Source organism: Physella acuta, unplaced genomic scaffold, assembly GCF_028476545.2.
Source record: "Physella acuta isolate Inbredline_101_S28 unplaced genomic scaffold, ASM2847654v3 ptg002065l, whole genome shotgun sequence".
Lineage (NCBI taxonomy): Eukaryota > Metazoa > Mollusca > Gastropoda > Physidae > Physella > Physella acuta.
In genome coordinates, this window is record NW_026733568.1 from 20,561 (window position 1) to 34,165 (window position 13,605).

The window sequence follows — 13,605 nt, forward strand, 5'->3', positions numbered from 1 at the left end:
TTGTACCCAGTGTTTTAGTTTCAGCTCCATTAAAATTTAATAAACCAATCAATTTCAAAATTAAATGTTTCTTATCCCATATGAAAGTAGTCTGTTTTATTTAAGAAAAATCACCTTTAAAAAAATTTAATGTTTGAATGTCAATAAATTGTTGACATGGACTGGTTTGCGGGTAAGCTTTTATACTTAGTGTACAATAAAGATTCAGTTTTGATGTCAATATAGTTGCTTCTGAAAGAATTAAACTATAAACAATAGCATTTATATTAATATCTCAATGGCAGTTCAGTATACTTTCATCATTGTTTTCAAATAACAAAACAGAACTACAGTTTTAAAATTGAAAAAAAAAAAATGAAAATAATTTCATAAATGGATGGTTTTTTAATTACTTAAAACAGAAGATGCATCAATACAGCATTACAATGTATATGATTAATATTTCTTTTCATGGACAATTATCATTTAAATTCTTCATTAAAAGTTAAATTCAGCTTCCTTGTGTCTAAAAATCCACATCCATGCTGTTCCATTTACCTAGAAATTAAATAAATAATATTTTTAACAACTTTCTGTAATATGAAAAAATTAATCATTGATTAAAACAGACAGCCAATATAGCAGTTGAATTAAAATTCACCTGTTTCTGTGACATTTGCATGTAAAATTAGAGTGTTCAGAGGTATATACCCAGCCACCTTTAATTTCCCTATCTTGAGCCAGGTACTCATGAGAGCTGGTACTCATGAGACTTAGGACATCATACCAGGACTAAAACCAGGGATCTGAACTCTTATCTTTTAGGATAGAAATGTGAAAGCTACTGTCTGACAGTCCCACTATCAAGCCATACATATTAATACTTACAGTATATAATCTTAGTAGCAACATATTCTTTAAGAATTAGAACACTGAATCGATTTCAAACTTGGGCTTAAGCTGAAAAATGGCTTATTATAAAAAAAAAATTCAGCTCACCTTTAGTTCAAGATCAGCACCAATAGCCACAGTAAAGTGTGAGAAAATTGCTTGCCAAGTACCTAGGGAATTTAAATATAATAAATTATTAAGTTTATCCATATATTATATTAAAATAATTATTTAACTAATATGAGATATTAATATATATATATATATATATATATATATATATATATATATATATATATATATATATATATATATATATATATATATATATATATATATATATATATATATATATATATATATATATTTATAAAAGGTTTAATTTATTGTAAAGGTTCAGTTTTCTATCTACTTAGCTTGTCTTAAAAACTAAAATATCTGGTTTACAGTTAACCATATCTTAACTATTACAAAACTATTAGTTTCATTTTCATTACTTGTAACTAAAAATTGTAGTCAATAGATCTAAAACTTAATTCTATTAACAGCTAACTGTAACCATACTGAGTCTGACCAATTTATTAATTTTTGTACCCTGTAATTCATTAATAATTAGGCTTATACTAAAAGGCCGAAAGTTATCAATTGTAGATTTTATAGTCCCTGGTCTAGACTAACAAGACTAGCCTACAAGTCTAATAGTACTAATACACATGATCTAGTTTATAAGTTTACTACTAGGCAACTTGCTAGAAGACTAGTACTTAACCAAACTTTAACTTGCTAAAAATAAAAGGGCCTAATACAATAATAGATGGCCTAGTAATACTTTTTTTTTACTGTGCTACTTACACTGCTTTTGGTACTATTACTATGACTAACTAACTACTAACTAAACTCTATTGTAGCTTGATGGAGATCTATCATCTTGCTCTTCTAGTAGTCTACACTACTTACTACTTAGAAAAGTAGTAGCACTACTGTAACAATTTCAAACTAAATTTAATCTATATATTACTAGATCTACTCATTGCAACACTGTAGTCTGATAAGTCTGTAAGCCCTAAATGTATCTAGACCTAGATTCTAGTCTAATTTAGTTTCAGTCTAGTTATTAGTACCTACACTCTACAATAGTCTACAGTACTCTACACTACACTACTACTACTCTAATCACTCTACTGGCTACTGATCTAGATCTAGTAAATAGCTAGAGTAGATCTAGTCTAGATCTAGAATCTATCTAGATCTACTAGATTCTCTAGATCTAGATTTTAGATCTAGGGCCTACCATACTACCATCTGCAACTAGAATCTAGATCTACATCTATTCTACTATCTCTATCTAGATCTAGTAATACTATCTATCTAGCCATCTATCTACAAGCTACTTCTAATAACTAATAATACTATTATTAGTTATTAGAAGTAGAAGTATTATTATAATAGGCCTACTTCTAAAATATTAAACAGTAATCACTGAGTAATCAGTACTAGAGTCTAGTTCAGTAATCTATCTAGAATCTAGATCTAGATTATCTAGGTCTATTAACATTAACATTGTTGTCTAAGTTCTAGATATCTAGATCTAATATCTAGATCTAGAATCTAGATTCGATTAATAAGTAAGTCGTAGGCTGAGTGAGACTGGAAGGCATCCTCATTTTCCTGTTGTTTTAGTTTTTACCGTCATCCTTTTCTTAATATTTTAAATATTTTATCTAGATCACTAAAATACGGTAATCTATCGTTTTAGCGTAATCAATTCGGTCGTCACTAGCAATGTAGGGATAAGGTAACTAATAAATATGGCTTAAATATGAATATATTTTTGCATATTCTACTAAAATACTAAAGATAATTGAATATTAAACCACATTTAAGGGTTAAATCAATAAAAATGTCATGAAATTAAGGTTTAACAACGATGTTCCAGATACTAAATTTGCTATTAAAAACAGCGGCCATCTTAAGAAAATATTATTTTGAGTCATTTCCCTTTCATTTCTATTTGTATGGAAATGTATTGATGTTTGCTATTAAATACGTTTGTCTTGTGTTTAAATACAAAGCATGCGTTTTTTTTTAATTCTGCCCTTTAAACAATTTAATTGCCTGACAATAAACATCAATTCTACAATTATTATTATGATATGCAATTTTTATGCATAAGAAACTCCCTATTTTTATAGAGCTACCACTACATATCTAATGTTTATTTAAATATTAGTTTGAGTTAATTGTTATTGCTTGTGTCATTGTTTGTTTGCTATTTTCATTTCATATTTTCATGCTTTTTACCTTTAATTAGTTATTAAATCATAAATGACGTCACGTTTTTTTACCTATCTTCACCTTAACCCCCCCCCCCCCCCCCCCACTCCCCCCATTTTCGCCGTCACGAAATAGTCGTAATGTCGAAAATTACCTTTTTGCCCTGCCTGTTAAAAAGTCAAGCCATAATTCAAACGAAAAAGAATTTTTTCAGCATTTTTGTATTAGGCGAAATACTTAACGTTTCACGTTTCTTACCCCTCCCCTTTCCCGCGTAAAACGTCGCCTCAAAATCAGTTACTCCATCCCTTAAGTGCGTGATGTCATTTATGATAAATGTCAAGTCCTAACCTCCAATACACATTTTGAACAACCTTTGTTGTCAAAATGTTGATACCAAATACCCAAAATGAGTTATATGGGGTTGTCGATAAACGATGTCACATTTGCTATTCTAATGTGACGTCAAGTTACGCAGGACTGCAATTTATGCCTATAATGAAGGGGTGATCGGGGGGGGGGGGATGAGTGACGTCAATTATGGAAGACTTCTATAAAGCTGTGCTCAATGAAAATGAGGAACATAAAGCGTTCGTTTTCATGCATGCCTTTGCTCATAACGAATGATCATAACTATTGCAAGCCTGTTGTCCTAAGCGGTGTTAAAGTTAAACAACCTCAGCACATCATCCCCGCCAAAAAGGGCCTGCCACTAAATGCCTACCGACGAAAATAGGCCGCACTACATTGACTCCAAATGTAATAACTTCTGACAATAAGGCTCAAACCAACTAGCTCATGGCAACGATATTCGACAAGAATCCAAGACAAATATTGGCTTGCAGGTAAAATTGGACAAAACAGCAAGTTTCGCGACATGGGGCATAAAAAAAGATCAACCCTTAATACGACAGCAGCTAATGTAAAAAGCCAGAGCTCAGTATAGGCTTGAGTTTAATATAGAAATAGTGTTAGCAGTGGACGGTGCATTAGGAATACGGCAGTCGGCTAAACGCCCGAGTCCGACGTTGTCTGAACATCAAGTTTGTCTTTTATAAAGTGCGGAGCACCTTTAAGAGATGAGCTTGGGGAGGGGGGGGGGGGTCCCTTTTGACACCACCACTATCGCCGCTTATATCAATCTCAAGTTTTGCGTGGAGCTTAATGGGCAGACGAAGGGTATAGGTGGGACTGGGAGCCGAAATGCATATACGGAAGCCGCTGTGTCACGGGCATTTTACAGCCGAACGTCTCAGGGCAGCAGGTTGCAGAAATTAAAAGCACGTGAATTTGTATAGTAGAGGGAGCACCGCATGCCACTGTAATAAATTAAACACCAATATAATTTACCGAACTAAAGTCATTTAGATCTATTCGTCAGACTAAACGTCGCTAAAGTCTCAACGCAATAGTGCCTGTTTTGATTTTTTTTTAATTAAGCGGTATCTCTTTCTTTAACATTAGCCTAATGACTAATGACGTCACGCGCGCCGAGAACTTTGTGACGTTGTGCTAAGTGGGGGATGAAACGGTGGGGTTGAGAAAAATGACGTGTTTCTTTTTTTAACAGACGAATAAGTGATAGATTCTAATTCTCCTACGAACTATAGGTTGATCTAGTTTTTTTTTTCTAGAGGGAAATATCACCATATATTGAGTGTTTTTTGTTTTTGTAATAATGGATGATGGGGATGGGTAAACAACGACTACTGAACAAATAAAAAACCATGTGGTATTCAAATGTAACTAATTAAAATTTAAAACTATTTTTATAAACACAATAATCTTAATTCAGAAAAAGTGTAGGCTTAAGACTAATGTCTACAGACAAAATAAACAACTAGGCTTAAATGGATCACTCATAAACAGTGCCGGCGCCAGATTATTTAGCGCCCTAGGCAAAACTTATTAAAAGCGCCCCCCCCCCCCGCAATTTTTTTCATGCCCCCGTATTATCAGAGGCGTAGCGACCCTTCCAGCGCCCGGGGACAAGCTTACGATTTGCAACCCCCCCCCCCCCCCTCAAACTTTCAATTTGTTTTTCCAACCCATTTTGGCGTCCCCCCCCCCCCCCCTACGAACAGCGCCCTAGGCGACAGCCTAGTTCGCCTTATAGGTAGCGCCGGCCCTGTCCATAAATGACATCATACTTTTCCCGATGAATTCCCTTTCCCCAAATCGTCACTAAAAGCGAGATGATGATTTAATATCATATCGCAGTTCTACTATACCCGAACGCGTAACCACAATTTCTAACGAAAACGAATATATTGTTCATCATTTAAAAAAAAATATTTTACCCGTCCCATATTTTGGGTCCAACGTCATTTATGAAGAATATGGACGATCTATTAATTGACAAGTTCATCAGTACAAAAGGGTTTAATAAATGATAAACCTCCCAAAAGTTTTTGAGATCTTGGATGTACATACATACATAGCCTTCATTTCAATTGAAATTAAAGATAAGAAGACGGCCCTCTGTACTACTTACATTAAACAAGACAGCTATGCATATTAAACAACAAAGTCAACACAATATACGTACGAATAGACATTCTTATCAAGGGAAACTACTCTAAATTTTATTTGGAAAGATGGCCGCTGTTTTTATCTACTAACATTTATCTCAAACACCTTGTTTAAAGTTAGTTTCATGGTATTTTAAATTTTTTTGGTCACTGATTGTTATTTGAAATCAATTATCTGTTTAATTTTGTAAAATTTGACTTAAATATACTTATTTAAACAAATATATTCATCAGTTACCTCTCCCGCACATTACTACTGCGGCCGAATTGATTACGCTAAAACGATAGATTACCTAAAATACTAGATCTAGAATCTAGATCTAATATATTCTAATTCATAAACTTATACTCTTAGAACTAGATTAAAGCAATGTAGATCTAGATCTTAGTAGGTAGATTCTAGAATCTAGGTCTAGGTCTGGGAATCTTAAGTCTCGTAGCAAAGACTGAGTAGAGTCAGAGTAATGTCCCCTAGACTTGGACAAACTATCAACAAAAGAAATAAAATCAATATACTTACCGCCACAAAACTTTTATATTCAAAAATGCATACACATGTGTTTGTTCCCATCCATATGAATAAAACAGCGTTGAAAGTTTTTACAGTTGTTGCATTTCTGGAACGTTTGATGATTTTGAAATCTTGAAGCGGGACCTACTAACAAATAGCCGCCATGTTTTTTGTTATCAATGGGAATCCCGTTCACAACAATTGATTTAGTTCGAAAACTTTTATCTCTCCCTGGCTAACCAGACACGAATTAACGCGAGAAAGAACGATTAACTTACAAGTTCTATATGGAATATTAAGACAAGCAAACTACAGTAAGGGAGATAATTACTCTCTTAATATTGATATGTATAGGCTTCACATTTAATAGTAATTTACAAAATTGACTAGAACAATCGTTTATTTTTTGTTAAATATACTTAATTATTATGACTAGTTTGCTAATAACTTTGTCGACAATCAGAATTAAATATTTTATTATTATAAATGCTAAAATATCAAACCATAAAAAAAAGTTTATTAAATCATACATAATAAAAAAGGTGATTTGCATTGTAGTAATACCTGGAGCATACTGAATATTTTAAATATTAAATTATAACAAAAATTATTTGATACTCTCTGTGTGAATTCTGATGCTAGCTTCCTTATTTCTGTGATGTATTCGCTATTTTCTAGATGTTGTTGAGTTTCCAATATGTATACTTTGTTCTGTGAGTGGGGTTAATTTGTAGTTGAGCAATAACTATTTTGTGGTCTGTAAATGTAAGTGTCTGAGCGAGGTGTTTTACTTTGTTTACCGTTATGCTTTCATGAGCATATATTCTGTCTAGCCTAGCTGCGCTATGATGTGTTCTGCTGTAGTGCGTTGTTTCAGTGAAATTTAGTGTATTCTTGTGCATCTAGAGCTCTGGGAAGATTTTAAATATATGGTACGGGAATACTCTATCAAAATAGCAAGGCAAATAAACACAGATAGGAAAATTATGGAAGAACTACTAGACAGACAACTAGATACGTTAATCAGTCATAATGCATCGCAGGACAAAATTGAAAAAGTAGAATCAGAATTAAACAAAATACAAACACATAGACACAAGGGAGCGCTAATACGTAGTAGAATAGACATGATAGGCAACGAAGACCCCTCCCATTACAACACAATTTTGGAAAAAATACACTGCAACAGTAAACAGATATGTAGCATAACAGATGACGACGGGACTAAAACAAATGACCTGGAAAGTATAAAACGTCAGTTTACTTTATACTATCAAAACCTCTTCAATAAGGAAGATACAGACTATGAAATACAAGAACATTATCTTAAGTACACAACAAGGCTAGACAACAATGACTGTACCAAAATCAACGCGCCAATTACTAAAGAGGAAATATCCAAGACTATAGACGGACTTAAACTAAATAAAGCTCCAGGACCAGACGGACTAACCAATGAATTTTATAAAACCTTCAAAAATGACTTAATACTCCTTTTACACGCTACATTTCAGGACATACATGAAAGAGAGGATTGTGCTACAGATTTTAACAGGGCATATATAACACTCATTCCCAAAAATGATACGGACAGGACAAAAATTATAAATTACAGACCTATATCTTTACTTAACAGTGATTATAAAATATTGACAAAAAATTTAGTTAAGAAACTCGAACCCTTCATATCTAAATTAATACACCCCGATCAGCAGTATAGCATACCAGGTAGAAACATACACAACCACACGCACTTATTCAGAGACATCATACATTATAGCACGCAGAAAGACACACAACTAGCGATTCTTAGCATCGACCAACAGAAAGCGTTCGACAGAGTAGATCATACATGGTTAATAAAAACAATAGATGCTTACAACCTAGGACACTATTTTAAAACATGGATAAAAATAATATATAACAATGCACATAGTCATTTATTAATAAACAACAGTGTTACAAGCGCTTTTCACATACAGAAATCAGTTAGACAAGGTTGTCCTTTATCTCCCCTACTATACATCCTAAGCTTAGAACCCCTACTAGAAAACATTAGACAGGACAACTCGATTAAAGGACTGTACATTCCAAACACGGTAGGCAAGAAAATACTTGCATACGCAGACGACACTACTTTCTTAGTACAAACAGAAAAAGCAATACAGACTGTAATAGAAAAATTCAACAACTTTGGGAAAGGGAGCGGGGAAAAAATAAACGCAGAAAAATCAAAAGTAATGGGTATAGGTAAATGGAAAGGTAAAGATAACTATCACATAGACATAACAATAACTGACAAACTCAAAATTTATGGAATAACCTATACTAGCGATCCCACAATAAACGACCAAGAAACTTGGACCACACTGAAAAATAAAATAAATCACAATCTGGAAAAATACCAATACTGCAATACAACCATTTTTGCCAGAGCTGCATTAGTAAACAGATATATCATTTCAAAAATAATTTTCGTAGCGACGAACTCTACAATACCCAACTCATTTATTAAAAAAACAAACAAGCACATTAGAGAGTTCATTTTCAAAAATACGATTAGAAACATTAGCCACAAAACCTTAATACAAAATAAATTAAATGGAGGTATAGGGCTACACGACATTCAAACTAAAATAAACACCTTCCGATTAAAACACCTGGATAGAATAAGGATAGAACCACATTCTCATCCATTAGCACAATACTACATTGGGTTAAACATAAAGAGCATTTTAAAATTAAACATCATAACACCACACTATGGGGGAAATGACATAGGCAGCTTTTATAAAGAAACGCTAGCAACATTCCAAGGAAACAAAAGCATTATTGGGGAAGACACACAAAAAATATACGACATCCTAATCAAACAACAAGCGACACCCTTATACACGAGAATTAGTTGGGCCAGGGAACACAATATAATAGACATTAAAGATACATTTAGAAACCTACATAATAAACGCATTACACCAAAAGAAAGGGAAATAGCATACAGACTGATTTTTAACACAACTCCAGTTTCACGAAATAAAAGTCAAATCAAAATGTTAAAATAACATGTCAAACGTGTAAACAAAATATACAAGAAACTGAGAAACACATTTATTTAGATTGTATATTAGTACAGAAAACAAAGCAAACACTTGCGAAAATATTAAACACCACCAATCAAACAGCCACAACAAATAAAGCAATCACACTTAATTTAATTAACACTACTAGACAAAGAACAGAAGACGAAAACAGACTAGTAGCAATGGCTATTTATAGATCGACTATATGGCAAATTAGGAATAAAGTCAGATATTTTTTCACAAAATACACGGACATCGAGTTAAAAGAAATATTTCAAGCAAAGCTAAGACATAGACTGGGAACTCTCACTTAACTGAGAAAAAAAAGAAATATACAAGAAAGAAATAAATAAAGTATTAATTTTAATTTAGACAGTCTCAAGCCAAACATCACTCGATCAGCCCCCAAGTAAATTAACATTAGAACAGTCTTCTGTTTCCCGATGCACAACCTGAATGGTAGAAAGAGATACCCACCTCAACCCCCCCCCCCCAACATACACACACACTTTCCCCCCCCCCCCCCCCCCCACTCAACCGGACTGGCGCACATTTCAAGGTAGCGTGCCCTCATTGCCAAGGGTCAATTTTATGTCATGGAAAGTTTTGGAATGATAGATCAGTACGTGATTACAGAGACACTTCTCCCACAGTCGTTTCTATTTCTGTCCATGGGTGGCTACAATGTGAACTTTTGACTCCGCAGCACACTAAACTAAGCAGTGAAGAGAAACCTACTTTGCACACCTTATTTTAATCTAGTTCTTATGCCATTTTATTTTTTCCCTTTGATTATTATACATGCAATTGATGTTCATTGTTCATGTCTTTGATGCTATGTAAAATCTATCAAATATATTATTATTACTGATTTAAATGTTTAAAACAATTGAATTAATAAAAATAAAAATATTAAAAAAAATCTACCCCCTCCTCTCTCCCCCTCTATCCACTTTACCCCCAGACATGATAACCCCACAATCCCTTTAACTGTTCCAACGACCCCACCACCCACCGCAACATCAATATCCAGAACTTATTTAAAGTTCTAAATCTTGTCTCTTTCCCCTCATCTTTCACACCGCAACCTTTTGAAAACTCAATGCGACCATTACAACACCCTTTCAACTAGTCAACTTAAGTTGTTTCCCTACATAGAAAATGCTTCACTGTCCCATTGACCCTCTCTGAAAAATTTCCTTTCCTCTCCCCACCCAGACTTCTGACACTTTCATTTGACCTTCACCCCTTTTACTGTCATCCTTTGCAATTTTTTTTTATAATCAAATACATGACATCATGTAAATATTCATTATGTACATTTGCAAAACCTTTCATTTTCATTTGGTGTTCAAAATTATGTTAAAAAATTTGAAGTTGATGTACTTGTTTTAATTGCAAATAAAAGTATTTAAAAAAAAAAATTATTCCTAGATTAATCATGTCAAGTTTTACACTAAACAAAACGTCTAATATTGTCTCTATTTAAGACATCGGGTGATGGTACGCCATGTGCGACTTCATGCCCTCTTCGGGGAGGTACACTTCGCATTGGCTGCAATGAAAGACGTTTGCACCCTCGTGATAGTCCTGATAGTGGGCGCCTATGTCATTGTGGACTTTTTGGCCTTTGCAGATGGTGCACCGTTTAAGCTCCGCATGTATTGTTTTCTCATGGTTTTTTGTTTCCCTAATTGTTGGGAATTGTTCGGTACAGAAGAAGCAGCTGTAAAATATTTCCTTGCGTTTTTGTTCTTTAATTATTTTGCCTTGATCAGTGGGGCTAATTTCACTTTTCCTTTTCGATGGCGGGGCTTGATCTGTTTCTGCGATTGGGCTTTTTGTTTCCTTGTTTTGGGATGTTGTTGGCTTTCTAGTTGGGGATTGAGCTGTGGTTGTGCTTGGGGTTGTTACTTTTCCCGATGATTTTGGTGGTGTTATTGGTTGCTGCGGTGCGGGAGTTTTGACGACTGGTGATTTCGCTTTATTTGTTTTGGGGGTTGTTGGTTTACTTGATGTTTTGGGAGGGCTGGTTGGTTCCCTGAACGGTATTTCCGCTTCCATCGGTTCTGGGGGCTGCGGTGCAGTTGTTACTGGTTCTTGTGTTGCTGGTAGTTGTATACTGGGGGTGTTCGAGCTCGCTTGTTGGTTCGTCTGATTAGTGGGCGCTGTTGTCTGCTGCAGTGTAGGTGTAGCCTTAGGTGGCGCAGTTATAGTTGTCGGTGAGGTTGGTTGTTGTTTCCACTCTTGATCTCTCTGGTGGCATTGACTTGTCCAATGTTGTGTTGAACCACATGATTGGCAGGCTTGTCGTCTTCCAGGTAAGAACATGAGGATGTTGATGGGTCTGTTTTTATAGTTAAACTTGATATAATGTGGTATAGTGTTCGGAGTGTCGGAGAAGATGGTGAAGCTGCGGTTGTTTGTGTATGGGCTACTGTTTACTATTGGTTCTTTTTTGCTTATAATTCTGAGAGCCTTTAGCAATGCATCGTTCTCTAGTGCTGGTGGGACCCACCTAAGTGTGCCATTGATTCTGTCTTTGTGATAGATTGAAAAATGCAGTGTGTAGGGCCCATACTGTTTACTTGTATTATCCATCGTCGCTACGTTGAAAGCGTCTGATGAGAAGAACCACGTGTCACTTCGGCCGTAATTCATCAGCAGAATCTGTTGTGGACTTATCAGTTTTCGGATAATGTGCCTCGAAGATTTGGATGGCCATTCGTTTGAATTATGACTTGCATGGTTGTACTTGGTGTTGGTTGGCTGGAGAACAGATCTGGGCTCTCTTCTTCGGGCATCTCGATTGTTAGGGTAGTTGAATTCGTTGTAGCTGAAAAGGGTTGGGCCCAGGATTTCATTAAGCCACCCGAACCGTAGTCCCGGTGGCTCCTCCCCAAGTCTCTCGACCCAGGGGGAACATCCAAGGGCGCAACCCCTTTGTTGATGTTGCTGCATAGGTAATTCTTTTGGGAGATGACATGAATGGCAATTGACTATATATATATATCTAATATATAAAGCTCAATTCTGTATGTATGAATATTGAATAAAGAAAAAAGAGAAAAAAAAATAACAAAAAAAAATAAAAAATAAAAAAAATTATTTTCAGCTAAATTTGTTTCGACCAAAATATAACTCATTACATTTTTACTTTATCATACACAGAGTATACATAGAGGAAGTATTGTAATCATGAACAAAAATCACATGAAATTTTGACAGTTTTTACCGTTTTACACCTCAGTACTTCATCATATATGGAGTATAGGGGACATTTTAATCGAGCAAAAATAATAAATGCAGAATTTAACAAAATTTCAGTATTCTATGCGTAATTGAGTAGGAAAAACTGGTCTTTGCAATTCTGTTCATATGTCTGTGTGTGTCTGTAAACACGATAACATGAGTACCGTTACAGCTAGGTTGATTTTTTTTCTACGAGATTCTATTCTATTTTAAAAAGTTTAAGTAATTAAAAATGGATTAAAAATCATGTCTATATAGTGAGTTGCCATTTCCCATAGTGTTATATAAGAATATTTGAGAAAGTTTGGGGAGATCACTGCTATTGCTTTATGCCCTTTAAATAGAATTTTTTAACATAATACTAATTTAAGGGTTAGATCACTATATTGTGCACACTTCTCTTTACTGGTAATAGCAAAACTGTATTCACATAGTTTAACTTGCTATAATTCTGATTGTAAAGAAAAAAAAACTATGGTTGCTCAAGTTTGGTCATTCAACTTATGGAGACAGTATTACTCTTATCTACAGTATAAAATTATGAAAAATATTTAATGTATGTACAGTTACATCTTTCGAGCTAGTACAGTTAAGGCAACAATGTGTTTGTAAATACATGTTGGTTTTTAATTACAGTCCCTATTGTATAAAATAAACAAACAAACGAAAAACAAACCTTTCAATCTTCCTCTCATGCCAGTGGTCAGAGAATGACTGGTCCTCATTTTTATAAAGTTTGTCACCGGCCATATTGGACCTTAAGAGAGTTAGACATATTTAGTCACATGCTATAGGACATTAGCAGAATAAGTTTTCTAGTTTGGCAGCAAAGAAAAAAATAAAAGTTGGTAAATCTTCCCACCTTGACATCAACTTGAAGTTGTACAAGGAGTTCTCAAACAGAAGTTGGAGGTCCTGTCAGGAGAAATTAATTCAAACTTTAAATTAAAATCATACCTTTCTTTTAATTTTTTTTTTTAATTTTATTATCAAAATACTCTATTTTTTAAATGATAACAGATGCCATATCTCACTTCTTAGAATCAGTACAAAGTTTCACTTAGAAAAATTACTCAAGTGGGATAAA

General features: G+C 34.3%; 1 protein-coding gene and 1 long non-coding RNA gene across 2 annotated transcripts in view; both read right to left on the reverse strand.

The window, feature by feature from the left end:
* Nucleotides 1-13,605, reverse strand: part of LOC131931960 (uncharacterized) — a 58,692-nt gene that overhangs the window by 10,067 nt on the left and 35,020 nt on the right. Inside the window, exons 34-35 of the mRNA XM_059288802.1 lie at nt 13,381-13,433; nt 13,195-13,275 (exon numbers count right to left, since the gene is read on the reverse strand). Coding sequence (XP_059144785.1) covers nt 13,195-13,275; nt 13,381-13,433 — 134 coding nt within the window. The remainder of the gene's footprint in view (nt 1-13,194; nt 13,276-13,380; nt 13,434-13,605) is intronic.
* Nucleotides 386-6,430, reverse strand: LOC131931961 (uncharacterized). Its single transcript, XR_009384417.1, has 3 exons — nt 6,196-6,430; nt 979-1,040; nt 386-537 (listed from the first exon to the last, which is right to left on the reverse strand). It is a non-coding gene; the product is annotated as an uncharacterized LOC131931961 (long non-coding RNA).